Here is a 27490-nt window from a genome sequence, read left to right as displayed (position 1 = left end):
AATAATATTAATAGTCGGCGAACCCTCAGATTAGGCTGTAAAGCATCCGATCCGCTATCTCTAATTGCAGCCGAGTTGACAGGTGTTTTCTGTGCCCTGGCCCATGGCCAGAACTGCCTCTGAAGCCTTTGCCAACCGACACTAAACTTAACCCCTTTTGCATAGGTCTTTTATATTTCTTGGCCGGATATCAGCGCTCTTTAAGTATTCCGTTTTATATTTCCAGAGACCTTTCCGGTGTACGAGGGCCCCATAAAACTCCCCTTCTTCAACTCGGACACGCCCGTAAATAAAACGGGAAGAACGCCCGGGACGAATTGTCACGGACACGGTTTCCTTTTATTCTCTTAAAATGTTGTCATGCGAATTCGTAAAATATGAAGTTTCACCAGGGGAGTCTGAATCTGTTTGGATAAATTCTGTTGGAACATACAGTTAGAACACATTTTCAACTCGTCGATCTCTTATTTAGATACTTACGACTGTTGAAATAGAGACCTTTCCAGTGTGCAGTTTTTTATCACATTGAAACCCTGGAAGAAAGCTATAATTCAAACTTTTCTCGTGTTCTTGTTTTGCAACAACAAAACGACTCATTTACTTAATTTAGTTAATTACATAGGGGTTCCAATATTTAGTATTACATGTTTTTTTCCAATTCTTCCATATATTTCTATAATATTATACAACTAATTTAGCTAAAAGAAAAATACAAGACACATGTTAAGCCGTTTAGACTTGGAATGTGCCCAGCATAGATGGACTAGTCAGATTGGATAATTATATAGCCCCTGATCATGCACATGATGTTTTCTGTAAAAGAAAGCGCAAAACTGTAATTCCCGATCAATAAATACAGCTTTGGTAAAAAACGATGGCTTCTGTAATAATATGCGATCCCTACCATGATGTCGATGTTCCTATAGAGAGCTGTCTGTCTACGTTTACGTACAGCTTGTAGGCATTGTGTCCTCTGCTGGTACACTCGTGAATCATCAGGTGATCTTTGAGAGTGACTTGCATGCAAATAATATATGCTCTTTCCTGATTATGTTGAGCATAGTGAAGACTTAATGCATCATATTAAGAAGGAATAGTAAATTTTAAGGCACAAAGGGAGAACGCATAGGTATCATCTCAATTACTTGAATGTTAAGTATCTTTCTGTATGTAAAGTATCTTCTTCTATAATGGTATGTCGAATGTATTTGAAAGCCGATCTCTTGGGGACTGCAAGGGATTTGACCTGAATGCCTGATCGTCCGCGTATCTTCGCTGGCTTAGTGCGTTAAACTAGTTTTAATTTTTCCAGTTAAGGGGATGTGTGATATTTTGTCAATCGTGCTTTAATAAGTTAATTAGTTTTAACACTGGAGATAGAAAAATTCTGACAATCCCAGTCAGGAGGTTAAACCGACCATGATACAAGCAAGCTTTTATGTTGTAGTCAGCTAATACCGGCAAACGTGTAAGCAGAGGCAATAAAAACAGCATACATGAACATGCCTCCTCAAAATTAAGAGAGCCGCGCGGCATAAATTGGTAATCAATTGCTAGATTTTGAATAATCCCTGAATGATGTAGTGGGAGGGTATGAGGGCCACGTTCATAAATATATAGGGGTGTAGTAGCACGGACGGCGAGTTAATGTAAACAGTCGGTATGCAAATAGGGACACGTGTTAGAAGGCAAAAACCTGCTCCTTCTCCCTCCCGATCAATTACAGTATGGCCTCCTCCGGTATTTATAGTCGGTGGCCCGGGCTTACTTCCCCGCGGCCCAATTGACTAATGAGGACATCTGGCCGGTAGTTTTTTTCCACCTTGGGTCAGGAGACAGCTTTGTTAATGCGGTGCCCGAATACGTGATGTTTAAACCTGTTGGATACGTCCAGTTTCGACTGGCTCGTCTGATCTAAGGAGTGATTACGGCCACCGAAATAGATCATACCGATGTTACACGACAGTTGTCAATACTATTTATTTACCATCTACTTATCTATTACACTATCTGTGCATACTCAATGATTTATCTGTACTCACAAACTTGACGTTATCTAATAAAAGATATTGTCGAGGGAGGAAGTTTCAAGTTGTAAACGGTTTTTTAATCTGGTCATTTGATTGACAAATATATATATACAGGGTGAATTGCTACTCGTGCTACAAACTTCTCCAGTAGATTCTTCACCCTAAAATGAACAAAAAAGTTCATATTGTCCATNAGAGAGAGGGAGAGAGAGAGTGAGAGAGAGAGAGAGAAGAGAGAGAGAGAGAGAGAGAGAGAGACTGACTTGTTCCTTGAGAAACAACATTAATCAAGGACCCACAGTATATCAAAGACAACCACAAAGATTATTGTTATTGAAGAATATGGGAAAACTGAGTGAAGAACAAAGCCAAAAGTTTTGATCGTATTAACTTTAAATAATCAGTCAGATACACAATCAAGTAAAAAATAATAATTTCTTTGTACCCGTTATTGTAAATTTATAGAGAAGTAACAATAACTGTTTTATTAAAGAATTTCTCCCAAAGTAAATGTTTTTATCTAACAACCTTCATCCCAAATGTCTTTTGTATATTTTAATGCATTACGAAAAAAGTGGGTTTGAAATATTAAGAAGCGCAATCAGAAAGTTTTTCTCATTCACTGTTTTTTATGTAGGGGAATCCAAAATTATCATCAAGCAACCGCTTCCCATTGTTGATTGAAAGTTTCTGAACAAAATGCATTGGGAAAATTACAAACCTGCATGAAGTCAATAGTACCAGACTTAAATACTCTTAAGTGGGATGGGGTAAAGTATGTTGTCTCAATTGATGGGGCTCCAGGCATGACTTCAGGTTGAACCTGCTGTGCAAAATTAAACTGATCCTGGGGTGTCATTACTTGTGGAAGTGGCATCGGTTTAGCTCCAGCTAAAATTATAATGTTAAAAAAGAAAACATTTGACAGTAATTAACTTATTGGTTATACAATAACTGTATTGTAATTAACTTACTTGGTTGGAAGGAACAACTTTGCACATTTTGTACAGGAGTTTGTTCATTTAATTGTCTCAAATTCATTTCTTCAATTTGCTCAACAGGTATCATTTCCTAAAAATAAAATTCTTTCCTTTTCAACTGGGTTTTATTCAAAGACATCTTAATTTTTATTAATGATATACCGGTATTTTTTCTGCATCAGTAAGCTCAGTAGACACATTTTCCGCAACTGGTGGTTCTTCGGCTAATGGGGCTGGTGCTAATGTGTCAAAGTAGCCAGAAGTTGCAACCTCCAAAAGTTTTGCCTTTAAGGCTGAGTAAGTAGTTCCAAAAGCCTCTTTGTTCTTTCCATCAATGAGAGCTACCATAGTTTCGGCCGGAGTTTGAAACATGTCCTACAAATGCGCAATTACTCATCATACACATTTCAAAAATTACTTTTTAGGAACAAAAATAAACTTACAACAAAAGCTCGAGGCTCTTCCTTTTTGGGTGTTAATTCAACATATAGATCATCAATCGATTGAAGTTCTTCCTGTGTCAGTGTAACTTTACATTTTCCTTGTAGAAAATCTTCTCTAATTGCATCAGTACCCATATTCGTCAAAACATCCTGCATTAGATATCATAGATATACAGCAACATGTAATATTAATAAGAATTACTAGCTTAACCCTTGGTAAAGGAATGTATTTATATACAATTGTAAAGGAAGGTCCTCCAGCAAGGTGGGCAGCATGTTTTGGATAAAATTTAAATAAATTGGGCCAGTTAATCTTGCCGGAAAATCTAAGTAAGGACCGACGAGGACATTTCCAATAACTCCCGCCCAAACATTGATTGAAAAACGTCTTTGGGAATGTTGCTGACGACTTGCATGTGGGTTTTGATGGGAGTATTGGTGCAGATTATGGGTGTTAAATACTCCGTCTCGGGTGAAATTTGATTCATCTGACCACAAAATTCGATGAAAGAAGTGATGTTCCTCAGTGTCAGATTGTACAAGCCAGCAACAAAATTCCTTCCTACGATAATTGTCACCAGTATGCAATACTTGAATCTTTTGAACGTGGTAGGGATATAGTTTTTCCTTTTTCAAAATTTCACACACCTTGAACTGGGAGATCCCGAATGCTCTCGCGAGGTCTCGTGTGCTGATATCTGGTTGAGCCATTACCCGATCGATCACCGTTTGTTCCAAACCAACATCAGTTTGCTGATTACCTAATTCGCGTAAATTTGTGGGGAATCTACCTGTTCTACGGAGACATTCGTGGAGCCTAATGAAAACACCGATACTAGGTAAACGTCGGTGAGGATACCTAACTCCATATTCTTGACGCGCTGCTCTCGCGCTACAACCGCAGAAACCATAAACAAGATGCATATCTGCATACTCTTCATACGAAAATGTAGACATTATCACAAATTTTGTTAACTGCACGAGTACACTTTAGACAATGAACAAAATTCAAATCTTTTCATTCGTTGTGAGTAAACACCATTATCTTATTAGGTATTAATCCTAATTCCAATTGTGTAAATAAAAGACTTATTGGGTCTTTCTTCCTTGACCTTCTAGCTGTTTGTAAACTTCTTAAGCATTACATACTAAATGGGCATTAAATTAAATTAAAAAATTTCAATGGAATTATGATTTTGATTCTCTCTAAAAATTAACGGGGATTTCAACGGTGCTTATAGATTTTAAGAGAAATGTTTAGATTAAAAGATATCACGATTTTCCGACGCCAGGACGTGATATCTTTCAAAATCGATAAAAAGCGAAATTACTCTGAAATGGTTGAGAATCGGACCATGGTCAATATGAACTTTTTTGTTCATTTTAGGGTCAAGAATCTACTGGTGAAGTTTGTAGCACGAGTAGCAAGTCACCCTGTATATGTATATATATATTTTTTTCTTTTTTGTACCAACATCAATACTTTTTCTCACTAGACTTAGTATTAATAATCACTAATAAATCCCAAACACTAGGACGTGGCCAAAGGTTGGCATCATTTACAAATGAAATAACCAAACGGGAAAAAACCTATCATCAATGAATTAATTGAAGTTGACTTTACGTTTTTTTATATATCATAGTTTTGATTTCTTTTATATGTATTTAATTTCTCTTTAGCCTTTGTAGTATCACTCTTCACGTTTTTCATAGTGTATTTATTGTTGGATTGGTAGCGTATAGTACCAGGCAAATGGGAATGAAAGGAGAAAAGAGAATGGCAAAGAGAAAAAAAACGGATAGATTTGCAAAGCCAGTTTCTTTATAAAACGTGTGACAGGAGAGGCAGTAAACGAAGTGAAATCCTCCTGGGAATCTTTTTTTTAGAAATATCCCCCTTTTTCCCCTTGGGCGGGGTGGCTTCGGTGACCGCATTAAATCAACTGCTCGTCCAGAGACAAAGAAAACGTCGACCTGTTAAGAACAAGATATTGGGAAAGGATTCATTGACGAAAATATTGTCCTTTAATCTTTGTAGTTGTGATAACTTTACACCTAATTACATATCCTGTGTTGATATTGGTATTTCCTTGTCGATATCCAGTTGATCAAGTCTCTTTTTAACGCATTATCTATAAACTGTGGTCATAGTATGTCTGCTGTCTAGGTATTGTCCTAAGGTCTTAGCCTTAGTTGGAGTCGGTATCTCCTTGTCGTCGATGGTAAATGAAAGAGATCAAGCCCCTTTTTTTTAAAGCATTATTGATGAACTGTGGCTATATTCTGTCAGTCTGTTGACCTAACTAACAACATACCCTTAGTTGATGTCGGTAACTCTTATGTTGTTGATTTTCAATTGTTCAATGTTGTTGTTTCAATTGTTGTTGATGTCAATTCTGTTATTTTCAACGTATTGGTGATAAACTGTGATCAACATATATCAGTGTTGTCTAGAAATAGTCCTAAGAACATAATCTTAGTTAAAGTCGGCATCTCCTTGTTGTTGATGTTCAATGTAATCAAGTCTGTTTTTTCAGCGTAATATTGATAAACTGTGGTCAACATATGCTGGTCTGTTACCTACTTATATATAGACCTAAAACTTAACCTTATTTGATGTCGGTATCTCCTTGTTGATGATGTTCAATTATCCATGTTTTTGTTTCAATTGTTGTTGATGGCAAGTCTGTTTTTGTCAGCGTATTAGTGATAAACTTTTGTTAACATATATCAGTGTAGTCTAGAAATAGTCCTAAGAACATAATCTTAGTTGAAGTCGGGATCTCCTTGTGGTTGATGTTCAATGCATTCAAGTCTATTTTTCAGCAAATAATATTGATAAACTATGGTCAACATATGCCAGTCTGTGGTCTAGGTATAGACCTAAGAACTTAACCTTAGTTGATGTCGGTATCTCCTTGTTGTTGATATTTTTAACGCATTATTGATAAACTGTGGTTATAGTATGTCTGTCTCGTGTCTAAACTAATAACATAACCTTAGTTGATGTTAGTAACTCCATGTTGTTGAATGGTCAATGCACATCAAGTCTGTTTTTTCAATGTATTATTGATGAACTCTGGTCATAGTGAGTTTATAGATAGTTTTTTCAGTATGACATATTTCGGTCCTAGAAGACTTCATAGTTATTCAGGTTTTCTGATGAGTTCTTTTCTTAGATTGGACATCATTTTCCTAACTAAAGTGCTATACCTTAGTAGTAAAACCGAAATTCTAAAGTAATATAATAAATAATGGATGGGAATTGTTTTTGGAAGATTTTTGGTTTCCCAAACCCTGTCAAAAATCTAAGGAACTCTAGGCAAGTATTCATTCACATATTTGCTTTCTACGGCCAGAAAATGGTCAACAATTCTGAAACCTTACTTGCTTGTGGATTGTAAAGTGATAATTTTAACTTGATGATACCAAAGCCTGATTATGAAAAATAAATACGCAGCTGGGTAAACTTTAATAAATAAGCAGCGATGGAAAACCTTCATTGAGTTGACTGTTTTTGGGTGTACCATCTGGACGTGGAGTCTGACTGATAAAACCGACGAGTACAGGCGGACGAATGGAAAGTATATTTCTATATCTTCTATTAATTTTAATATAAACCAAGAGTAATTTCATTGAGGTAAAAAAACGTAATTAGATACATTTTACCGTTGTTTTCTACCTCAGCCTTGAAGGCTGTTTTGCGTTGAATGATAATTTCAAGTGAAATAATGAGACTGTTGTAATGTGAAGGAGTGATTCTGTAGGTGTCTAATCCATTTCACCGTCGGTGGGCACAACCATTGTAAATTATAGTGAGGGGGATATAAGGCCTCTTTCCTGTGATTATACGGTCCTGACGTTCTTTAACTAACCACAGACATTATGTCAAATTTCACGTCGTCCCCACTGAGAAATGGCAATTTGGACTATTTCCCAGAACGTTCAGGATTTTGCAGATGAAGATATAAATTTTTGTACCTTTGAACTAGCCACGAGAGAATTGTACATTGAACCTTAATTCAATCCAACTGTTTTTAAGTGGGGTAAAGTCGTTCCATTCCCACTCCATGGTATTACGAGATATTTAATTAAGTAAGTGGTTAAAAGACGGTCGGATTGAACGCCCTTTTGATTGGCCTTAATGAATAAGTGTTTCCAGACCATCGGCACCCGATAATTCAAAGAATCCTCTCCAGTATTATTTCACCGTCAATGCATACTTAATGTTATTACTCAACCGACCCGCTCTTTAATTGTATTATTTTGTTTATTTTTGCCGTTCTTTCCATAAATCATCACGCCTGGGGTGAGACAAGTGGAGGGAATACCGGCAAATCTTATGTCGTTCGAGAGTTTTTATAGATCGGCCCTTTCCGATAATTTTGGCTTGACTATATGCGCTGTTTTGCCTTGTTCAGTTTGTACTTTTGGCATCTTCAAAAGTGGGTTTTTTGAATTCTGACACTCCAAAACATCAAGGATATGCGGACCAAAATAAAAAAAAACGACCAAGTTGCAGAAATCACACCGCAACCGCAAACCTCACTGAGAAATCACCCTGTTTTATAACTTGGCTAAATGCTTCAAGAATCTAGGCAAAAAAAATCTGAAAATTTTTGCTTACTTATCTATATTTTCGATAATTGAACCTCTACCTGTTGGATGACCTCACTATGTAGTTAGTTTCTCCTATTTCAACCTATTCTTTTTTATTTATTCATACCATTTTCTGTATTATAGAATCAAAATACCTTTGTTTCAGCTTGAATTTTGACAGGAAAAATCGGAGGAAAAATTTGTCGAAGTTTTAAAATTGATTATGCTATATTGTGATGGCCTAGTACGCGTCTATTTTATTTAATAATCCTTTAATAATATATTAATTTTATTCGTACCAAATATCGTTAATATTTAAAAAAAGTGAACTTGCATTATCGAAGAAAACAAGCTGATTCATTCTATCATAACTTTATGGTTGGTGATAAAACAGTTTAACATTAAACATATGATAATTCTTATTTGTAAATAAATGTTTTTGTAGTAACCTTAAACCTTGAATCATACTTAAGAGCTCGTTCCAAATATAAACAGGAATGTGGACAGGAAGGAATGCATATTTCTTCCCTGGTAAGATAAACATTTGATTGTATGTAGATCTTGTCGGTTAGGAGAGATGTAAACCTCATTTATAGCAAAAAAATTTTGTCTCGGAATCGCGCATTTCACATACTAGAATTTATCACGGAATCTTAGGCAATGGAAGTGGACATTAGATCTGTTTGAAATAATCCTTAGTAGCGATGATTGGGTTGAAATCTAAGGAGGTTTTACTAGTATCCGTAGGCAATTTTACCTTCCTTTTAATCTAAACTTAGTGTAAAGGATCAACAGAGGATACATACAATTCAAACAATTCTACCTTGGATTCCAATACATCTTCTGCAGACTGTTTATCCGAAACCTATTTGACGTTGTTGGATCAACTTTACTTAAACTGGACTTAGCCGTTGCTTTATTTATTTGATGATTTTATCGGTCATTCATTGACCGGTTGCATTTTTCTCATCCTGGACATATTATCAAAAATGTAATACATAGTATCGATTTATGATGGCAAATAAAAAATGATTCCGCTGGTTCTGTGATTTGTTTAAATTGTCCCATTTGCAATTTTACGAAGGAACGAAGGAGAACATAAATTATATTTGGTGTTTTTAATGCGGAGTTCGTGGAATTCAGCTTAAGGGAAAGAGAGAGCGTTCATAATGCTCAGATTCTCTCAGAGGAGTTATAGGACTGTTAACCGGTCACTGGCATAACATGAGCATTTTCATCGATGACCCTATTTGCAGATGCAATGAGGAAGAAACAGCCACCCATATCATCTTCGAATGCGAACGGCTTAATAGCGACGACATAACCTAGAAAAAAAATGAACGAAATTGTAGTAGCGACAGTCAATGACCTAGTACATCTGAGAAGAAGGATTGATTCGATTGCACTGAACTAGGAAACTATAGGAAGCTATCAAAAGCCAGAGGAGTTACAGTGCTTGGGAAGCACCATCCCTTTTCATCGTGGATTCGTGGGATGATCCATCATCGCAATCGTGCACTGAGGGCTATTAGCTCGATTTTAACAATCACTCCACCCGCGGAATCCTCCTCGCTCCAATGCATCCTTCGCCCTTTCCGTCTATTTCTCTGAGAAACAGAAGAGATGCGATTAGGGGGAAAGACCGTTTAACCGGCTGTGATCTTTTTCCTCAGGCCGACATTTCAAAAGGAGCCGATTTAACCCCGCCGATCCGCCTAACTCGCGATTGCGTATATTCCTTTTCAGTATTGCTCCATTACGAAGCCGGATCGACGACTGGTCATCGAGACGGAAAGGGTCTGTGTTGAAAATTTCCGATTGATGGGAAATTGCCGTGGAAATCGTGGGAAAGGAGGTGGAAATCTCCGCTTGGCCACACAATGGCGACATTACTTAAGGACAGCCTTGGTTCCCATAATGCCAACATGTACAAAAGACTCTTCATCGCAATATACTGCCGCTGATGAAAAAAAAAAACCTTTGGAATATCTCCTTATCTTTCAATAGGGCGGCACGAGGAAAAGCTTTCACAGGGGGATAAAAAAGGATTGCGGGTATGGCAATCGATTTGACACATGGATTGTCTGTATTATTATCCAACGCCTTGGATAATTTACAAAAACGGGGGGCCGCAGTGACCGAAATCGTTCAAGACAGAACGTGTCACGTACAAGTTTTCTGCCCTTGGGATTTTTCTCCTCGGAATGGTACACGCACCGGAGAAAAAAGCTCTTTTCACAAAGCCGGGGACTTTGTTGACACCGATGTCCAATAACAAATACTGAAAGCAGCGTAACAATAACTTACAAAGTATTTCGAACAGCTCATTTTTCAGTGAGTGTATAATCTACCAACTCCAACAAATTAGTTGTCACATGTTAAACCTTGAAATTAGTTGTTAATAAGTTTAGTTTTTCTATTGTACAAATAATCACGATCCCCCCTTTTTTTTAAGAAAATGATATGTTGTAACACTCAAATACAATTGAACTGGCCTCACTTAGGTCTGATTCTTACTGAGGATGGCGCAAACCGTAACGCGTTTCAGTTACATCAAATAACCTGGGAGTGTAGACGGACCCAATAAGTAAACTAGTAGTTGTTGAATAACCGCCCGCAGACCCATCATAAAATTAGTTGTGAATTTATTCTTTCAAGAAATAACTTTCTCACAAAGTATGCCATAAATTACTATTAAATTAATTATATGAAGATAAGTCATTATGTCTTTATGAAGTAAAAGTGGTCTGCCTGGTATTGATGTTTTTGGCCTGTCAGACGTGTTTTGGCATTATGATCTAACAAAAAATATTCCGCCACTTAGGAAAGTTCAACTGAAATAATATAATTTATTGTTATTGTTTTGGTGTAACTAGTGATATGTACTCAATTGAATTTATGAACCAGTTAATCGTCTCGGCTCCAAAATGGGAATATAAAACTGTGTATTCATTTTTTTTTTTTTTTTTGAGTGCATAATTACGTTCTCATCATACATGTTTTATGCCCTGATGTTACAATTTGTTGTGTATGACATTCACTGCGGATGTTTAACCCCCTTTCTCAGCAGCTGATTTACATCCGGTGAAAAATCTCCAACTGCGCGTTAAAATATTCAAGACCAGCCGAGCCGTACCGCGAGGTTCGACCTCTGCCCCTCTACCGGTTTATACGTGACTGCGTCTCCGAGGATAGCCTCGGGGGAGACCAATTTCGTCTTATGAAATTATGACGCCGGCCGGGGGGGCAGGAGACGAAATTACAGGCTCCCACCTCGGACATGAGTTAATGGAAATGTTAGACCATTAATTTGTTTACGCTTGTGTAGGCGGAGTGCTGTCTGCTTGTAACCGTCGGTCAGATGTTAGCTACATCTTGTTACGTCCTCTGCCCGCCGCCGGCCTGCAAGCAATTTCCTCATCATCATCCCACCGCGACGCCACCTGGAAACCGCCGGCAGATTTATCGGCCAGATCCTCATCCACTCAAATCAAAACACTACGATTAATTTGGAAATAATCGTCCATCCACGACGTAAATTGCCGATGGTTCCGCTCCCTGGATGTTTACGATTTAAGAATCGGTCGTTTTTGTTTACAACCCATTGAAAACTGGATTCTCCAAATTATCCTATTTAGCGACTGCTGTGACTACTTCAAAAACTTAATTGAGTTAGTCTTGTGAGACTGCCCAAATCGCGAGTTCCAGGAGAATTTCAAACTACCTTTTAATTTTTGACTGGTACGAAATTTCCGCCCTGTTATTTACAAAATTATCCATATTTAATATTAAAACACTATACTTTCTGATTTAATAAAAAAAACAGCCACAACAGCCTTATTATCCTTTCTAGATAGATAACATGATAGATAGATAACATGCTTTATTTACATTAAAGAGAAGCGTTACATAATATACAATATTAAAAGCGTTTTACATCATGGATGCTTATCCGTCTGCCGGAAGTTGGCTGTTTTTTTTTTTCAGGCGAGCGAAAAATAAAAAATAAAATAAACTATATAATAATGGTAATATTAGAAAACTATAAGTAAAAACTAAATTATAAAAACTAGCTGATTTTAGATACAAGTTAAACAATTATGATTCGGTATTATAATCGTACCTATATTGCCAGGCATGACGTGCATAGTGTGCTAGACATTTCGACCTCTCCATATCCACGATATTTAACAGATCAAGCAGCTGAGACCTGGAAAGCGATTTATAGCCTAGATACAGGATACGGAGTTCAGACAGTATGGGACACTGGGCAACAAAATGAAAGATATCTTCCCTAACTCATAGGTTACAGAGCGTGCACAAGAAATTTCCGACGTCTTCCTTCCATGGCACAGAATTGAGGAACACTTGCTCGCATCTGAGTTTAAGAAGCCATCGAAGAGTCGGAAGTTTTATAGACCCACTAGCTTGAACATTTAGTTAAAGGTTTCCTTAGAGTGGTCTAGGGCCTTAAAGAGAAGATACCTGTTGGAAACCTGAGCCCGATGCTCACAACTCACACGATGTTGATCACGTAGTCTGCACAAAAGTTTCATGGTATAATTGGGCCAACTAGAGAGGTTTTCTAAACAAAAAGAAAAATCGCAACCATATTGAGAAGCTAAAGTATTCCATTGCCGAAACCAAGAACAATTAGATTTTACAATATAACCTCGAGAGCAGTAATTTTGGAGATTCGGGCAACAGGGCCCTTAAGTACCCTTAAAACAAATGAAAAATGCAGGGAAAGCGTAAAAAGGAAAATTTTGTCTACTGCCGTCTCCATATAAAGCATATAGTTTGGAGTAGAATTAGGCAGTGAGAAGATCTTCCTAATAAAAAAAGTTGCACTCTTTCTATCACTTCATAATCCTGGAACCCCCACACCTGGCCTGCATAACACATAATAGAACGGCACACTGCATTAAATACCTTGTACTTTGAGTAAACCGGGATTAGATTCTGGGCCAACACGTAACACCATGTTCTATGCAAAGCCACCTTTGCCACTGAAGCTTTGGGGTTTAGATGAGGGGTAAAAGATAGTCTGGAAGTTAGGACAACTCCAAGATATTTATATTGGTTAACCACATCAACCCTCTCACCCTGGAAAAACCAACACTCGGCCTTGACAGGCCTGCCTCCTCTTCTAAACACCATTATCTTTGATTTAGCCAGGTTGACAGTGAGATTCCATTGATCACAGTATGATTCCAGGAGACTAATATTTTTCTGCAANAGTTGTCGATTTTGGGAGGCATATATAAGTCAAAATTGGGTGACAATGGGCACAAAATAGAAGAAATTTCTTATCGAAGCGGGGAATAATTGATAGCTAGATAACGATATTAAGATGTTTGTTGATGTTGCCCAGGCGCCAGCGGAAATGCTACGGAGGAGGTAAATATTGTGGTTAATCGGCTTACCGACAAATCCGGTCTTATCTCTTGGGTCCCAATACACTTCCTTGTCGTTTTATAGGGGCATAAAACTCCAATTTAACACTAATTGTCAGCACTTTTAGAGCCACCACTGCCTCTACTACTAAGATAGACAGTTTGCCAACTAGATAGAAAAAAAATTTATTCGCACCTTGAACAAAATTAATTTTCCTCTCGCGTTATTTGGAACCACCGTATGTCCGGAACTTGCAAACCAAGAGTAGCAAACTTATGCTTTGGTGAATTTCATTAACAACTTGACTTTTTTTTAACGTACAGCTTTGTATCTCAGCTTCGCTTTAGAGTTTCAACTTCGCTCTTGTTGCTCAAATGTTTTCTCCTCTTGTCCATTAATTTCCTAATTGTTATCCTACGATATTTCATCAGTATATTAAAACATACAAAATGTTATATTTTACTCTTTTTTTTTAAGTTTTGTTTCTGAATGAACAAACGGTCCAAAATTCTGGATAGTTTCGACTTGTCGATTAATATGGTGGATAGATGTCTTCATGTTTCTCTCGCGCTTGTCTGTTTCATAGAGTTTCATAGAATTCACAATAGATTTTACAGTTTCCGAGAAGCATTAGAGCTCAGGAATGATTGTACAGTATTTTATCAACGCTAAAACTTCAACACGTTTTTCAACACGGTCAACAATTATACAAATCATATTTTCCTTTTCATTGAGAGAACGCTTCAAATTTTCTCACTTCCGCTTAATTCGTTTTACAAATCTTATATTTTTTTCACATCCGTACAAAATCAAATATATTAAGCTTCAATTAGTTCGTTAACCTTGAACCAGAAATTTACTTTTTCCGTTGCTCATTATAAACTAAAAACAGTTGTGTTTGCGAACAAAATATTTACAGAATCACCATACGTTTAATTTATTTTATTTTTCTGATGGTAAGAAGACTGACTGACAACTGTAATTATATTACTGGTTTTTAATATAGCAAACGTTTGACATAATTAATTTATCTGTAATAAAAACTTCACCCCTTATACACTAGATGATGGAAGGCTTGTTTGAAAAATTTATACAGCAATGGTAACATCTTAGCCGGCGGCTCTAAGAGCTCATGGCGGGAATTAATCTGATACTCTTGTTGAGTACTTAATCTCACTGTAACTTTATTGTCCCTGATGCTTCAAGATCTTTAAAGACACGAACATCGCAATTAATTTTAACCAGGATCATGTACCATGTTTGAGGCATAATTGGGTCATTGGGACATTAGGAACTTACTCAAGAGAATTTATGGGTAGTTTTTATGGAATGATGCAATTACTTACTCTTTACCATTGATAAATATTATAAATATAAATATAGAGCCATTATATTTCGTGGTCCGATTGACAGTGAACTTCTTTCAATTAATTAATCTTTATGTAAGTTATTGGTTGAAATGAAAAATGCAAAAAGGAAGGAAAATTCAAAAGGTAGGTTGAGATGGGAAGTTGGTGTCCGAGTGCATCGAAGTAGGTAGAGCAGCGGCGTATTTAGCCGAATGTCGTTGGTTCGAATCCCACTCGTGACATTAACTTTTTAATTTCAACCAATACCTGACATAAAGATTAATTACTATAATAGAGTTGAATTGTACCGTAACAAACACTGAAAAGTTCTTTCGTATGACTCCCTCGAAATGGGGAGAGAAATATGCAAACATCTTCTGAATTTGTTGGAGTACGAGTCAGATTCAAACTTATAGTGATGAATTATAGATAAATAAGGATCACAGTGCGCATAAAAGTATTAATTAATTTTTTCCAATTTAATGTAAATTGTGAATATGTTTATTGATCATTCTACTCTCACCGTGTGTTTAGACCTGGCTCTTTTCGGCATTTATATTATCGATTGATGTCTGCATATTTCTCTCGCGCTCTGTCTTGGAATTCACATAGTTTGTCCGAATCTAAGAACTTGAAGGAATGTTTTTCTAGTTTTGGTAGGCAAATTTCTTTCAGTGATCGGATAATTCAGATCTAGTAACTGTCATTTTAACGGTATCTTTTTTTAATGTGCCAACTCAAGCCTGCTCTTCTAATTTTTAACCAATTTTACACAAATCCAGCAAATGTTGAATCTTCGTTAGGATGGACAGCTTAGCTTTGCATGTGAAATTTGCCGTTTTAACCTTCCTATGCATGAAAACGATAAACGTTGGGCTGCATGGACTTATAATGTTTCAACAATTTTCTACAATTTATCGCTCATTTTGATTTCAGTACTACGAGATGTCCTACGGGCTCAACGTGGAGATGCACAAACAGGTGAGACGGATTTCTACTGTACCGTTTTTTTTTCTCTCTCTTCTTAATTTTCATTTTCATCCTAGTCCGACCAGAAGTCGTGAGTGGACGGGCGTCCGTTATTACCTGCGCCCGCCCGGTTTCGCCTTTCACTTTGATCACGCTCGGATTCGGCTCGATCCGTCAAAAGAGTCCGTTCCCAGGGTTAACTGGCCGAATAATTTTCTCATTACTGATTAATTTGTGTAAATGGGACGATTTGGCAATAATCGGGTATCTCTCCGGCCAGATAAATTATTACGGAGGAGTATGGTGTAATTTTATTTGATAAGGGTGTATCTATTTATGGTGTAACTAATTCCTTCTTCAAAATCCGGTGTATCTCGTGAAATCTTCTACCTAACACTCCACGATATTCTATCGAACCATAAAAAAATAAAAAAAATTAACCTGCTTTGATTATGTTCATACATGTATCACCCGTGTCTATTTCAACAGACTTCATAATTTTATCATCTCAATGTTTCTCTCATGCTCGTTTGTTCCGACCATTTCACCAGATGAGACAATTAAAAAAAAAATCGCTTCTCATTTTTATTGTATAACTTTGATATTATATTGTATATATTACTACAGTCAGAAAAATTACGTATTGGCAATAATAATGAAAAATATACTTGATTCTGCACAATATGATTTGCGAGGCATTTTACTTATTGATAATCAATCGTCAAATACGTCAAATTACATGTAGTACTTTCTCATGTCTAAAATTGTCACTATTATCCCTAAAAAGTGTCTTTTTTGCTGGGATGGTTAGATTTTCGGTCCTTTTATCCCAAAGAAAGACTTCGTTTTCCAAATAGCCCGAGGAAAAATGTCAACAATCAAGTTTATTAAGCTGTTATAGTGTGTCTTGAAGCATGATATTTCTCGATAGCTTCTTCTTAATATGCGATTGTTTTGTTTGTTGGCTTTTTCTTTTACAAGAAAATTAGATCGAAATCTTTTTAAGGATTAAATGAAAACTCAGATATTATCAGTTTTTTACTATACTGCTGAAAAATATAAATTTTTTCAAGTAAAATTGAAGCCTTGTTTAATACGATGAGATGTAGTTTCATTTCTTTATGCAATTCTTTGCAGAACGGTTTTAAATTTTCTTGTACCCAAGGCTCTACTCTATTTCGAAAAGGGAGAAATGGGTTTAAATAAAGACTCAGATCTTATCACTTTTTGTCATATTCTTCTCCGGAATGGGCTTGCATTTTCTTGATTCTGCTCTTCTTCAACAAGGTAGAAATGAAGTGGTTTTATCCAAGTATGCTGAAATATGAGCATTTTGTCACAAAAGAGGAATAAAGCTTAGTTTAATTGGAAGAAATGTGTTTTAATCTTATCATGTCCTTCTTCTGCGGAGTGGTTTTAACTTTTCGTGACTCCGAGATGTAGAAAAGAAGTGGTTTTATCAAAATCTGTTGAAGGGCGAGCATTTCGCGGCAAAATTAATGTTAGATGTCTTGGAATTAGATGGAGGGACTCAAATATAGCTTAAAAGGGACTTGCTATTGAGGTCGTTCCCTTTGTATTTTCTCCCCCATCTCTGGCATTAAAGAGGCATCCCTCTTTCGTACCTCCATGTTTCTCTTTTTCCTCCCGCCATTATCCCGGACTTCCTTTTTCACACTACGGATGTAACTAAGTACCCTTGGGATGCGGCCTAACGCAATTTTGTCTTCTAGAATAAATATGTTCCTTCAATTCAGGATTGCCTCTATTCCGGAAGGGTTCTCCGCGAATGCTTTTTCGGTCGGGCAATTGTATTTTAATGTAAACCTTTATTTATTTCCTCCCTTAAAGAGCTTTTCCCTCGGTTCTTCCGTCTTAATCCGCCTATATTTATCCTAGGGTATTAGAAAATAATTAAACCGAGCCCAAGGTTTAAAATATCCTTCTCTTCACTCGAAATAAGTCTTAATTTATCTGGCGTTTAGCCGAACCTTAAGATTTTTATCAAACGCGACGCGTTTGCCAACGCCAATTCTTCTTAATAATGGAGCTGAGTTGGAAGTATGCCATCCGGTTTTACACTCGTTTTGGATTAAGATACATTCTCGTTTTACATCCAGATAGCTCTTGTTACCTATAATGTTTACTTAAAAGTGTAATGTATTGTAGAGGAACCTTTGTATGTGTAAAACTAGAAAAATATATCTGTATTAACTTAAAATACAAGAGGGATTTTACTAGGATACATTTGAGATCGATTTGATCGTTCGATCACCTCAGACTGCTTACCACTCCCCTTAAATTTTCTTCCAACATTATATATTCCGGTTTTTATATTTTTTTATGGGCTCTTCACGCGAGATATAGATCTAAGTCGTGTTTCTGCAAGATGGCTGTTATAAAAAAATAGAAGAAAGGTTGTATATGATTCGAATTAATTTTGTTTTTGTAGGTTTGTTGTTCGTTAACGAAGTTTAGCACGGATCAGCGTGTTTATAAGTAAATGGTTGGATGATTTGAAAAATTGCTCTGTGTGGTCCGTCTCTTCTTGCTTGTTTTACACTTTACGCACTTTTTATGAAAAATGCGAGCTCGGTGACATATCAGAAAAGTCAGATCAAAGATGATCAGATAAGCCAAGCAAAGATGTCGTTCCACTAGAGTTGAAAACTCACATGAACTTTTTTTTAATAGTATAAACGTTTTTAAAATATTATATTTCTGCCTAAATAAGATTAGCCCACTTAGGTTTCGGTGTTCTATAAACAATTCCGCTGAACAGATCTCTCCAGGCGGAGATAATGGGCGAGGCGAGCTTATCTACGAGATAAACTGTACAGCGACAATGGTGGAGTGGCCACTACAAGCTGATTGAGGATTCGATGGATGTTCACTTGAGTCTGAAGCACAAACAATGATTACAGCTCCCCCTACGCGCTGTTCCACAAATGTAAGACGTAAATTTACTAATCGAAGTTCGGCTTAATAAGCCTGTTGAATTCATGGGCAATGTATCTCAACAGTGTGTCAGCGCTCATGCTATCGTTAATCTTTCATGGAGATTTACATTACACTGGGATCAGTGCGTAATAAATAATTTAAAGAGAAATATTCAAGTACCTAGAGTTAATTTTAGTGTAAATGCTATGTTTTGAAAAATGTTATAGCTTATAAAAATTTCCAATCTGACCAATCAGGATCGTTTAGAAAAATGAACGGTACTGATAGATTTACATAGATCAGGGAGATCTCATGCTATTATGTTGCCTATAGGGGACATGAGGCCGTTGCAGTACCCCTGGGGTTTGACAGTATGGGGAAAGTTGCGTGATTTAATCATACCATCATCGTGGAAACCCATACGAGCAACGCATTCAGTTCCGTTTGCGAACATGTGTAAAACAGATGGGAGGGTGGGCAGACACATGTGGATTGCCCACGGGTGGAATTAGCCCCATCCAGATGGAACCCACCCTAACGACAGTCACTATTTAAAAGCTTTCCCCGTGCGAAATGAGCTCTAGGGGGATGAGGGTTGACAGTTGTCAGCCGACGCTCTCCCCTAACGTCATGTTAATTCAATTTATTGGATAATCTCTGGTCGAATGGAGCGGGGGCTTTACGCACATGCTTAAAACACAATCGCGATAAATATTTAAATCCGCTCACGCCTCCCTAGAGTTTTATCCGCTCCTTAATCGACCGGAAAAGTTATTTGTTTCCCTCAACATGGTTAGTTTACCCTCCGCATGTCAGTTGCTAAATCGTCCCTTTGAAAACTAGGAACCAATACCCTCAAAGATCATTAGAACCATCGTATAAATAACACAGTTTGTTAAAAAAAACTTTACATAATATTTACATTCGTGAATACAACTAACAGAGCACATATTTTGTAAACTGATTAATGACGTACCAGCATAGTTCAACCATTTAACTGGAGTGCTTTACAAAACAGACAACCACACTACCTTAGATCTGTCTGTAAATCTATACAGTTTACGCAACAGTATTATATAGAAACAATCGGTGATAGCATAAAACCATTGATAACATCAGCTTGATAAATCTCTCGTTTTCTTTTCATTGAATGTGTATATATAATACATAGAAGTTGGACCTTCAAGGATTTGAAAGACAATGACAATCAATTGACTTATAGTATAGAAATCTAATCGATGCTCATTTTTAACATAAAACATACTTATATTATTAAATGTTATTGACATATTACTATGCTCTGAATTTATTTGAAATAATCGAAAGTTTACGAAGACTCGATACGGGCCTGGAACGTCTGAAAAGGTAGAACTTATGATAAAATCTAGTCAGAACAAAAGCCGTATTAACATATTGAGGGAAACAATAGACAATTCTAAGAAACTAATAACAAAACGACTAAGCCACACCCTCGGCTCTCATCATCGCCTCTTAAATACCTCATAAATACAGGAGTTTTGTGATATGAGCTGGTATGGGATAAAGGAAAACGCATTTTTCTACCTTTATGTAATGATGTTTTAAGACTTAGTGCTCGTTACCCATCGTTCTTGGTTTCGGGATGGCTGTTGAAAGTGTAATCGAATGATCCGAAGTTTATCCGAATTTTTTAAATATTTCCTTTTGACACCGAATGTGAAGCTCTCAAACGAGGCAGTTCCGCCTAATTACAATCCCCGTTCTAATTTCATCCGCAGGCCCGATTTAATTTGAATGATCGATGAGTTGTGAAATTAAAAACGCCCCGGCCCAAAAACTAATCGCCCCACGTATTACGGGCCAGTGGAAATAAATCCATACCGTGTCTTTGTGGCCTGTAATTTAGCGGGTCGGGGTTCGGGGTCGGGGAGCTAATAATTTTGGCGGTAATTCTTGATTTAGGGCCATGCCTGCCGGTGGTCGTGAAGTGGGGTTACCGAGCTCACAGTCCTCATTAGCCCCTTTACATTATACAGATCATGAATATATTGCGTCAATAATTGATGAGTCGAACCCTGGCAATTCAATGATCAATTCTATTTCGAGGAAGAAACCGGCCATCATCCATCGGAAGTCTTTGATTGCTTCTATGAATTATCCAGTAGCGGGACTTTCGTGATTTGTAAACGATCTATCGCATGTTAAGTCAAAACCGTCTTCCGAAACACTAATTACATCAAATCGGCTCGCATGTGTGTTAAATCGGAAATCCGTTAAACCTTTGTATTTTTTTTTTTTTCAAAACTGACAGTTTCAATTTTACAACTGGAATTTCCCTTGTCTAAATCAATCTTCTTGATCAATCAAAACCCAAACTAAACATTAAAATCTACATATTATAACATCGATACAGTTAAATAGAAAGTCAAAACAAAAGAAGCACTAATTGACACTAGCTGAGCTAATCTAAACTCAGTGATGAATGGAACATAAACCAGCGAGTATAGACGGTCCCAGTAAAATTCAACGTGTGACATTGACTTGCATACCAAAAAACATTCAATCTGATGACATTGATACTTTGTAATTCCGCATGACCTTTAGCCAAAACAACTTTCATTAATGTCCGACATATGTCATATGTTGAGAACCTGCCATAAACCTTTGTTGGTCTTGCATACAACCATGCATTAAAACAAAACACGAAAACAGAATGATAACAATGCTACATGGAAATTCTACTTGACCATCACATTGAAACCACTTTTGCCCACAATGATCGACATATGAATCTGTACATACACCTATCATAGAGGGTCATGCATATTCATTTTTCACGATACTGCTGCAGTATACTTATGTCATTAGTGTAGTTGGGAAAAGCATATTTTTATAAATCTGAATATTAATTTAAAATAATGAAGATAACTGTTGGTTTGTGGCTTAACAAATCCCAGTGATTTGTTAAGCTGTTAACTCTCAAAGTTAAAGTTAAAAAAAAAAAAACTCTTAAGTTAAATGTTAACTCTCATCAGTTCCCTGGATTGAGTCGATATTCAAAAAGGCATGATTTTAGCCTTGTTTGCCCCTTTATTACCGGCAGGATGGTGTATTTAAATATAAAGGGAACTGCATGGTATAGTTGGCCGCAGGGGATGTCGGCCGAGTTGTTTGTCCTGTGACCCTCCTGGCAAACATAAAACCAAATCACTGGGTAGGGTGGGCGCCATTGAATAGCAAACCCCGTCCTCCTGTCAATATTGCAACAGCTGCTCCCTCACAGTACAATGAAGTATAACAGACATAGTATAGCAGTATAGCAGGGCTGGGATATTCCTTAATATTTCCCTAACAGCTTTCCACCCCTCGACCATCCACGACGAGGAAAAAATTAAGAAATGCAATAACAATATACATATTTGACTTTTGTCAACCAAAATTGGATCTAAATACCGCAATAAAAAACTTACTAACACAATATTGTTGATTATAGTGTTCCCGGGGCCGCAACGGTTTAGGCGTTGACACGGCGCTCATAAGGTAAAGGTCCCGGGTTCGAATCCGGCAGTCCAGCATTCGAACCCGACATACTTACAAATGGGCTTTTTTCAAAAACACCGGCACCCTGAGGGTTGATATGACCTCTGCTGTTGCGAACCCTCGTAAAATAAATAAAAAATAAAAATAAGATATATATATATACACAGTGTTACCTGGGCAATCTATGTTTAATTTATGTAGTTTGGCAGATGTGTGATAATTTTCATCTGCCTATCCTCGCTTTTTTGGTTTGCCTGTTTGGTCTTGTTTTTAGTAATGAGTTCGTATCAAAACTGCGATCAGTTTACTAAAACGATCGTGAATGGTAAACCCTGAGACCTTAAGAATTTGTAAAAATTAACGTCTCTGTTCTATAGAAAACGCTTTGCATTGACCTAGGCAGGATCTTGAAGAATTTAAATTTGATATGTCCAAGTGACATAAAGTTAAAAGACAAAAAATACCCTTAAAAGCAATGCAGGACTTAATAGGATACTATATTTTTATAGTTTGTTTCAACACGGTGAACACATATAAATTTATACGAAAAGGGAAAAACAAACAAGTACACATTACACGCTTTGCCAAGATCTAAAAAAAGTTAGTTAAAAATATTTAGACTTTTTTATATCTAACATATTGAGTTGAGGCTTAAGTCTTTTCACTCGCTCACTGATGATAACGTGAATACCAAATTCGCTGTACCTAGTACCATTAGTGTATGTTGTCTCTAAGAAGCATGTGTAAAAGTAGACGTTCGTAAGCATTTAAATTGCTTAATTATATTTGAAAACCAATTATTATCAATTATCCTCGCTGTGAGGTTACCTTTACCCCGGTCGTCTTCGGATTATTCGTTAAAAATGAACACTAATCACACTTTAAAATGGTTTTAGTTTAATCTTAAATAAAGATGGGGTTAATAAATTACCACCATTTTTTTTTTGTTTATCGGAAAAAAAACCATTATTACCTGGAAAATGTTCCAACTGTTTTCACCCTGTGCACTTTTTTTTTATATATATATAAGAGTACCGGGCTTTGAACTCTACGAGCTACCATCCAAAGGGGAACCTCTTTCAAAAGCGGGCTTCCCCTAGTGACACCCGAGCTAACTTTTAACTCCACCTCCTTCATTTTCCTGATAAAACGGCGTCTTTTTAACACGTGTTTTGCCCTCTTTCTCTTTCAAGCCCGTTTGCCCTTCCTTCAAAAGTGGCTCGGGATTAAAATCACATGGTGAATAATTATAGGCTTTATTTTATTCTCCCAAAGTTATTTGGTGAAAAAAAGATAAAACTTTTGAAAAATGTAATTATGCCTCTCTTACCCGGTCATGGCAGAAGTTACAAGTCGACTTGGTTCGTAACTAAATTCTGAAATATCTTCGTTTACATTAAATCACAACAACGAAACATTCGAGCATTTCTCTTTAAAAAAAAGTCACTTATCTTGTACATATTAATTTTTCTTTAATCTTTCAATTTTCAACAATAATACATCATTCAGATCCGAAACTCAATTAGGTTTCACAAAAGAAATAGGAATTTCGACTATCGTTCCATACAAGATTGTGCCAGTGTGTTCAATTTTCCAGCACAATTCTCTGGATGGAGCGTACGTCACGTGGGTTTAGTGAGAATAAAGACATGTTTCTTAATGTCCCGAGTCGGTCAATGTTCGGGAATGTGCAACTCTCTTGAATATATATATATTTTTCAATCCCGATCTTTTCCCATGATAATTTCGTCATGTTTTTGTATATTTCTTTTACTGTAGTGCAGTTTTCTCATTTGAGACGTTACTTTGTAGTTAATACAGTTCTTGGGCAGGCAAAACAAAAGGATTTCGAAATAAATCAATCGTGGAAAGAAAGTGGGTCGATATTTTGGTAAGACGCGTTTGTGTTCATAGTATGTCCGCATGTTAATCTTGCGCTAGCCCTTTCAGAAGGTCCAGACATTACTGCCTATTTAATTCTGTATTATTTTTTAATGTGGTTTCCGATGAGGATTCAGACAATTAGAAACGTCGGGAATCGAAAACGCGACCAGCGTTTACGACCAATATTTAATCATTATAGTGTCGGAAGTAAACAAAAGACGATAAATTTGGAACATTACAAATAAACTAAAACGTGTAATAACTCATTAACCTGCAACCCGTAGATCTTAAAATAAAGTGGTAATAAAATTATTTACTAGAGCTGGGCCATTTAAAACACTGTTGAAAACGAGTATCAAACGCATTGCGAAATATGTTCAGTGAGTGTCCGGTTGTTTGTCTCATGCTATTCACTTTAGAAAATGCCTACAGGTTTGCCCATTTCATTCCGTACTTTGTTTCGAAGAATTTTCTTTAAATATGGCTTTAAAAAAACATTACAAAAAGTGTTCATAACCGTCAGACCATTATGCAATTTGACCATGGTTACTCTAAAATTAAGACGTTAAATTTTTCCAAATTATATTTAGTTAAAACAATTTGTCAGATTTGTTGCTGTGTGGGTCCGCATGCTTCTGTCCACTACTATCAAACTAAAAACGCACTACTATCCAACCCTAGTTCATTATGTAGCTTGACAGTAGCCCTTATACAATTCACTCGCTATATCTCTTCTAAATAATATATTTGAATTAGCTGGATATAATTTGGTTCCCACTTCTCACCCTCGTTTTCACAAAGGGGTAGAAAAAAAGCTGTTGAAGCAAGGGTCATATCTGGGAATTTCTTTTCCGCCAACCCCCTCACGACACGGAAAAAAAAGGGGATGAAAAATATTCCAGGGCCTGATTGTGCAGTAAAAAAAAAAAAAAAAATCAGAGACCGACCGTGCAGAAATAATTCCTAAAGCGGCGAGAAATCAAATGGTTGTTGGAAAGAGGGAGGTTGAGGCACTTGTAGAAAGAATTAGTGTTGGTTGGGGGGGGGGTGTCAACAGCTGTCGGGAGGCGGCTCGCTGCTAAATATTCATCAGCCACCCCCTCGCCAGACCCTCTACTGACTGTCACACCTCGCCCCCCAGATCAATACATTCAGTCGTCTCACCTTACCACTGCAATATACACCGACCATTTCAACTCTGAAGAGCATATTCGGCCAATTTCTGCCTGGACTTGTATACAAAATATTTTTAAAAAAATTAATACCCGTGTAAATACATTTGAAGAATATGCGTCTCCCGATTCGTTTTTGTTGAAATTTCACTATTTTTCGTCGATAAACACGATGTTTAGCTTTTCCTTAAGATTTGGAATAAATTTCAGCATGTATTTGTATTTCATAAAAAGTGGCAAGGAATGAGCTATACAGACAGACAGACAGAATAGATATGTGTAGAGTAGATTGTGGTGTCTTTAATTTAGAAAACTGTAGTAAGAAAGTGTGTGTGTGTCTATCTGTGTGTCTCTCTATCTGTGTGTCTCTCTATCTGTGTATCTCTCTATCTGTGTGTCTCTCTATCTGTTTCTCTCTATGTGTGTGTCTCTCTATCTGTGTGTGTGTGTCTCTCTATCAGTGTCTCTCTCTCTCTCTCTCTCTCTCTCTCTCTCTCTCTCTCTCTCTCTCTCTCTCTCTCTGTGTGTGTGTGTGTGTGTGTGTGTCTGTCTGTGTCTGTGTCTGTGTCTATATGAGAGAGGGTGAGAGAGAGAGAGAGAGAGAGAGAAAAATGACATACATATTAAAGTAAACAAAAACAGTTCCTTTTTATTAGCTTCATCCCATGTTCTTTTGGGGACATAACTGGCTGCAAGTAGATAATTAAAACGCCGATTCATCACTAGAAGGGTCCCGGGTTCGAATCCCAGCTGGCCTGAATTCGAATTCAAAAGAATTACAAATATATATTAATATTAAAATCTCTGTTGTAGCAAACCCTGTAAAAACTATAATAAATACAAAAGGTACAGTTAAATACTTACCAAAGTTAGCGTTTTATTTTTTCCACTGCTCAAATAAATATCGAAAACTGGGTTTTTCATATCCTGATTTGGGACTTTATTTATTTCTTGAATTGTCATTATTAGGATGATATTCTTGGGCTGGTTGTGAAACAAGAAACGGTCACATTTGTCTTTGGCCACAGCCGTCGTCTTTTGTTTTCTCTTGGAAAGCAAATCAAATAGGAAATATAGAGGAGGGTTTAATAAAAGGGATGAAGGGACGGGGATTGTTTTGTTTCCAATCCCTTGGCACCCTCAAGTGATTCGTTCGGGTCTTCGTGATTCACCTTGTGAGAAATCCGATCATCCCCCTCGTCCCGCCGTCCACCTTTTCGAGGCCTCTCACCTCTAGGGCCCTACATCCCTTCAAAACCACAAATCCCATTTTCCGCCCCCGCCCTTTATTACCCGTCACACCACTCCTCTGTCAAAGAAAGGGAGGAAAGCTTTATTATCCCCGTTTCTGTGGAATAAGACGTGTGGGGGTAAAAGGTTTCCAAGTACATCCGCGCAAACAAGGGCCGTGTGTCTATAAAAGATGGGACGCCGTCACGCGACGATTCAGAGGAAATTGCCTTATTTTCCCCATTACGAAAACGCTCGCGGGGTGGCGAGGATTTACCCCATTGATTTTTCTATTGTTTCATTGATATTCATTGCTAATCAATGTCCCTGGTAAACGTCGTTTAGCCTGGTCGGACGTATATTCGCGAATGGACCAACTATGCATTTCAATTTATATTTCTCTTCTTTTGTTTTGATAATCTGTTACATTACTCATTTTACTTTGTTTTCTTCCAGACTGAAATTGCGAAAAGGTTGAATGCCATCATCGCCCAAATATTACCCTATCTTTCACAAGAAGTAAGTATCATCTGTTTTTATATATTTTTTTAAATGTACTTAGAAGTATCAAACTATATTTAGCAAAATGTTAAATTAAATTTTTAATATAACTTACAAAACAACTTATTAAGTGTAAAATACTATATTAGGATCCCAATAGATCAGGTATCCCAACCTGTCAGTTTATTCTAAATGTTCGTTGACCATTTGTTACTTATTCATACCTAATAAGTGATAAAAAAATAATACTTTTTATATATTTTATCTTTTGTTTTTAATAATAAGCGAAATATTTATTTGAAACCTATGTTAGCACATTTTCCTGACTTGTATTTGTAAATGCTTTTTACGATTTGGTAGATTTAGTTATGTGTGGATAGTTTAGTTTTTATTGCAATTTTTTTTAAATTGTCGAACTTAAACATGGTTTTGAAGTGCTTAGTAAGTAGTATTAGACATAGCAATGACCAAATTTGG

The 27490-nt window shown here is 36.8% G+C and overlaps 2 protein-coding genes across 8 annotated transcripts in view; one reads left to right on the top strand and one right to left on the bottom strand.

The window, feature by feature from the left end:
• LOC106672153 (transducin-like enhancer protein 4) overlaps nucleotides 1-27490 on the top strand; it is a 146479-nt gene that overhangs the window by 54519 nt on the left and 64470 nt on the right. For all 7 annotated transcript variants that reach the window (XM_014403346.2, XM_014403342.2, XM_014403347.2 and 4 more), the window contains exons 4-5: nucleotides 15735-15779; nucleotides 26969-27031. In XM_014403346.2, coding sequence (XP_014258832.1) covers nucleotides 15735-15779; nucleotides 26969-27031 — 108 coding nt within the window. The remainder of the gene's footprint in view (nucleotides 1-15734; nucleotides 15780-26968; nucleotides 27032-27490) is intronic.
• On the bottom strand, nucleotides 2527-3632 carry LOC112127043 (caprin-1-like). The gene is made up of 4 exons (XM_024227306.1): nucleotides 3454-3632; nucleotides 3173-3385; nucleotides 3005-3101; nucleotides 2527-2921 (listed from the first exon to the last, which is right to left on the bottom strand). Exons 1-4 carry the CDS (start codon nucleotides 3607-3609, stop codon nucleotides 2686-2688), a joined length of 702 nt encoding a protein of 233 aa, XP_024083074.1. The 5' UTR covers nucleotides 3610-3632; the 3' UTR covers nucleotides 2527-2685.

The sequence above is a fragment of the Cimex lectularius genome, unplaced genomic scaffold (assembly GCF_000648675.2).
Source record: "Cimex lectularius strain Harlan isolate CLEC.00 unplaced genomic scaffold, Clec_2.1 scaffold130, whole genome shotgun sequence".
Lineage (NCBI taxonomy): Eukaryota > Metazoa > Arthropoda > Insecta > Hemiptera > Cimicidae > Cimex > Cimex lectularius.
This window is presented reverse-complemented; position numbering and strand designations above follow the sequence as displayed.